General features: G+C 44.3%; 1 protein-coding gene across 1 annotated transcript in view; it reads left to right on the top strand.

Moving 5' to 3' along the window:
* Nucleotides 1–107: 107 nt before the first annotated feature.
* LOC136432085 (uncharacterized) overlaps nt 108–5,191 on the top strand; it is a 40,431-nt gene continuing 35,347 nt past the window's right edge. Inside the window, exon 1 of the mRNA XM_066423105.1 lies at nt 108–283. Coding sequence (XP_066279202.1) covers nt 243–283 — 41 coding nt within the window. The 5' untranslated portion in view covers nt 108–242. The remainder of the gene's footprint in view (nt 284–5,191) is intronic.

Genomic DNA, 5,191 nt, shown 5'->3' with positions numbered 1-5,191 from the left:
AAGAACATCTCTTACGACATCCAGGTGAGAAAATTTACCTGGACACGCACGTCACGTGACGCCGATCTCGTGCACGGCGCCGGCCAATCAGGGGCTCCGCACGCTGGGAACGAGAGTCCAAAATGGCGGTGGGGAGAAGGTTGGGTGGGTTCATTCAATCCAGCTTGTCGTTGTTTTTAGCGAGATAAGTGCCATGTTTCGCCCGAGTGTTTCCTAGCGAGAGAGATGTCCGCTCCGACAAGATGGACAGGGGAAGGAAGACTGCATTTCACGAGCCCATCAGGTAAGCGGGCGGGCGGGTTTGTGTCGTGTGTGTCTCTCGAGGCCAGTGGCAGTCCAGGAAAACAACCCGAGTGGTTGTACTGCCGGTAGCTGAGGGCAGTTTACTACAGCTTCCTCACAACTGGCCTTGCTTTTTCCTGTAGAGCCGAGAATCAGTGGCTCAGGTTTTAGATCAGTTTCTGTGCAGCCCAGGGACTTGTGCATCACATAGCACAGGTTTCTATGCGAGCTATCGTCGTACTAAACACTTGTGACATGTCCCCCCCCCCCCCCCCCCCCACACACACACAGCTCCCGACATCCCGGGTTCCATACCTATCGGATTATCCAACTTGTCACGAAGTGCTAATGACAATGCTAATGATGTTTTGGTGCGATCTCAGCTAACAGAGGAAATGCAGAATGACGTTTTATATTCTTCAAGTTCTTGAGACTACAGCGAAACAAGACGAACAGAAGTCCATATTATTAAGAACAGTGACAGTTGTAACGTCACCAGAATGATAAACTTTGATAAAGAGATAATTTTCTCCAGAATTGTCTGTACAGTTTGCATTTTCACCAGACCGTCCTCCATGTTATTTCAATGAAGGTTAGACATCCAGGTAGAACATAATATCAAATAACGTAAGCAGCTGGATAGATTCTCCAAGGTATACATTCCTCATGTCAAACGACACCAATAAGTTGGAAGTCCCAACCTTAATTACAGCGAGTCAAAATTCCTCCATTCCCCTGTGACCCTGTGTTTGTGCAACAAATGATTTCCTTGTTCAGCTGAGATCACAGTTTAGCAGTCAGAATCAGATGTCGACACCCACACATTCAAATCCCATCAGAACTCCACATGCAGGATACACAGTCCATAGAGACTCCCTAGATACTCAGACTCCAGCAGAAACTATTGGAGAACTTCAGCCTGGGTACCATCCTCTGTGGTTAGTATGTGAAAATATTTTAGCTAGCTGTTACTGCGGGGATGAGTCTAAGAGAACTTGGCTAAACTGGGTCACCAGTGGGTGAAAGTCATTGTGAGTTTCTTTTTTTTATACCCTGAGAAAAGTCTGATATGATTCTGTGAAGTCGCGGGGGTGTCATTCACTCCCTTTTGGCCAATTTCTGCAACGTTTTTGGCCCTCATTGGCCTGTTACAGGAGCGACTAGACCATATGGTCCTGATTACAAGACTATCAGCAGCTGCTGTGAGATGTCCTGGGTGCCAGGCTAGTGTCATGTCCTGTTTGCCAGGCTATCAGCAGCTGCCATGAAACATCAGCACACATGTTGGATAGCCCATGTCCTCCATCTCCCTGTGTGCAGAGGAGACATGGCAAACACGACAAACATGCATGGGAACCCGAACACTGTCAGCCCTGATAAACCTGTAGCAGCTAGACCTGCGGTTGGACATTTGGGCATGTCGTGTGGTGTCAGTGTGTAGGCTATAGCCTAGGGTACACAGTCAGAATGTGAACGGGCAGCTCGCTTCTGGGACAGGTTTGAATCAGTTTAAAATTGAATGCATCAGTTTCCCTACTACATGTATATCACAAGATTATTTCCTCTCTGACTCCCCGTATTTCACCCCCCTTAGGGATAGCCGCCTGGTCTCCCATGGTTTGATACTCTGAATAATAGTTATACAGTACAATACACTCTGTAAATATACTGGAGAATCTGCATCCTGACTAACAACCAACAAGGAAATATGTATCCAGGTTGCATTTGCCACACAAGCAGTACCGGTACAAATACCACTTCTGCCATCTCTGCTGGCGCATGTTACACACCATGGTACTAACTAACTACAGTGGAAAATCGCTGAATCTCTGCCATCTGTGCACTCTTCAGAAAAACTTTTCTGTCTAACCCAGCTCTAACAGTAACACGACAGTCTTGACTCTGCACTCTTGTAGAGTTCTTCATGTCTTAAAGACTATCTTGTCTGCTCACATATTCCTCCACTAACTCATCTTCTCCTGTTCTCCTGTCTCTCTGCAGCCTCCTCCCGTCTCCATCTCCGCTGGTCTCCACTGTCCGGCTTACTGTCCAGCTCACGGCTGCTCCTGTTCCACAGACAGTGTCTTCATGAGATACAGTAGCCTGGAATCCAGACCTATTGTAGCTCCCAAGAGAGGTCTGGATTCCAGGCTAGAGATACAACTTACTACTACTAGTACTTGGTCCACACTGTAGAAACTCTGTTCCACTGACCACTCTGTCTTGAACTGTCTTCACATCACAGGATACAGAACACTGTAGAAAACCGGCTCAGTCATTTTGCTCCATATTTATTGCCACCAAGCACTGTACAGAAGGGGCATGATCTCTAACGAACGCTTGTAGTTTACGTTAGATATGCGAAGGTTAGATGTGACTGGCGTGTAATATAACCAGCAACAGAGACGCCGCATGCCTGCAAAACTTTTGTAAGATGCTAGAGATTTAGAAAACCTAAACGGCTAAAGTAACATTGAAGACAAATTATGTTCTGCACGCACGCCCACTGTAGATTCAGCAAGAAAAAATTAGTTGAAGTTAAGACCCCGTTCATACTATTGCGCAAATCGTGAAATCGCCGAAATCGCCCTGAGTCGCATTCCTTCACACCAGGGGTCGAACGAGCGCGAGTTGTAAAATCGCGTCCAACAGCTTGATCAACGGCTGACGCGTTATTCGATTGTCACCACTCTTACTGTTGTGTTCAATGACCTTCTTGCACTTCATCTTGAGGTTTTTTACCTTTAATAGTGCGGCATTACTTCCATGTTTTCGCGTGCCCCTTTTTGGCCAACTCAGGCAGCCGCCATTCCAGCGTACACGCTCTGGTTTCGGTGGGATCCCTTGAGTTTCTTTTGAAATCCCACATCCCCAAAGATGGCCATCAGTACATGCGTTTTCGTCATTCCATACGCCAAAATCGCCGCCCGATTCTGACATATTTCCGCCGCATTCGGCGTAATATTCCAACAAGCTAGGAGGTAGATGAACATCGTATAATGAGCGGAAAGACTGAATTTGCAGATGACCCCTTGACCCATGACCGGGTCAATATGCAAAGTAAAGCGCCCAATTCGCATCAAGGCGATTTCGAGCGTTCATACTAAGTCGGAATGCAGGCAAATCGCGAGTAAACCACCTCCAGAGGTGGTTTCGCGGAAAGCGATTTCGGGCGATTTCAAATGCGATTTGGAGCGTTCATACTAAGCCACATTATCGCGATTTCGGCGATTTCGCGATTTGCGTGATTTAGTATGAACGGGGTCTAAGTTAAATCCAAGCATCTTTCCAAGTGTGAAGTGAAGATGGTTACAGGTACTAGTGGTACATGAGAAAGATGGCACAGATCAGACATGAAACCTCCGTACTTGACCCCTTGAGATGCTGTGTTTGGTCAGGCTTGTTTGTAGAGGGAGTCCTGAAGTGTTTCGCATACCTTCCAGGAGGTCTCAGGAGCAGCAAAATGGTCAGGAATGGGTCTGTAGTCTGTAGTCTGTGCTGTAGTGTTTTCACACCCATGTTCCAAACCATAACACTACATACTTACCATACTCGTATCTGTACCTATTGTAATTTATTACAAGGTGTATTTAAGTTTACTTATGATGTGGACAAGTACAGTGTTTGGTCATGTAAACATTGTCAGCAGCCATGTTTCCAGATTACATGCTCAATGGGGCCCAAAGTTGTCTACGGCATTTTTATTGTTCATCGTGTTACTAGTATATTAGTTTGCTGAATCACAATTGTAATTTGTAAGACATCAGTTTATTGTGTGGAGAGATTGTGATAAGTGTTTTTGAGTTCTCAGGTATTTCTAAATCAATAACATTTTTTAGTAATTTTGAGTCTGAATTTGTTTAGAGGATTCAGACAGACCCACAATAACGGTCCTATAAGCAGGTTAATCTGATTAGGTGAGTTATAACAACAAAATGGTTTGAAATGGAAGCCCTGTCTGGGTTATTATGAGCCACTTGTTGTGATAGACTGCTATCCTAATGTTTTACCTGAAACATCAGGTTACAGGTGTAGCTGATACAGGTGTCTACTGGGACAGGCATGTGGGATTTACCTCATATAGGATCACATGCACAGTGGTTTAGACATACTACTGAGATGCACATATACAATACTGCATTAGTATACGTTAGTATATAAGGTAAAGGTAGAGGGTATATATTAGAATATAAAAGCTTTGATTATCAGTCAAATCTACTGTAAATTCATTTATTTTGATGGAGACTTGATTTCATGGTAAAGGGGGAAAGAAGGTTTTAAAGTTCGAGGTTGAAACAACACTGTAGTACTAGAAGCATATTTGCTGTGCCGTGAATTGAGGTCACCACAAAAAACAAATACAAACATGACTATTTCAAGATTTACTGCAGTAAAGCTCAGGTTCATGATGTTTGACTGCAATGACTTTTAGTTTATCAACTAAACAAGCATCAATCATGAGCTTATTAGCCAATGTGGTATCAGCTAGTGAGTATGGTTTAGTTTATCAACTAAACAAGCATTAATCATGAGCTTATTAGCCAATGTGGTATCAGCTAGTGAGTATGGTAATGTACAATACAGGACCAAAATACTAGTATTCTTGTTTCACAGTCTATTATGAAACGTTGAAGCTCACATGATCGAAGCCTTTTGATTTGTCGGTGGGAACAGACAGTGTTAGGTCAGGGGTCAACCCTGAGGCAGAGTTATGCTCCCATCTTCCCTTTGATCCCCTTCACTGATTGGCTGTTCCTCAGTGGTTGAACAAGTGTGTTTGGCCTCCCATGTAGGCCTGTCTTTGACAATCAAATCAACACTTCCTGCAACTTAAGTAAGCTCCACCTGTTTGTAGAATTAGGATAGAATTTGGCCCAAATGTGCCATGGGAAATTGCCCTTTTATCTAA

The sequence above is a fragment of the Branchiostoma lanceolatum genome, chromosome 4 (genome assembly GCF_035083965.1).
Source record: "Branchiostoma lanceolatum isolate klBraLanc5 chromosome 4, klBraLanc5.hap2, whole genome shotgun sequence".
Classification (NCBI taxonomy): Eukaryota; Metazoa; Chordata; class Leptocardii; order Amphioxiformes; family Branchiostomatidae; genus Branchiostoma; species Branchiostoma lanceolatum.
This window is presented reverse-complemented; position numbering and strand designations above follow the sequence as displayed.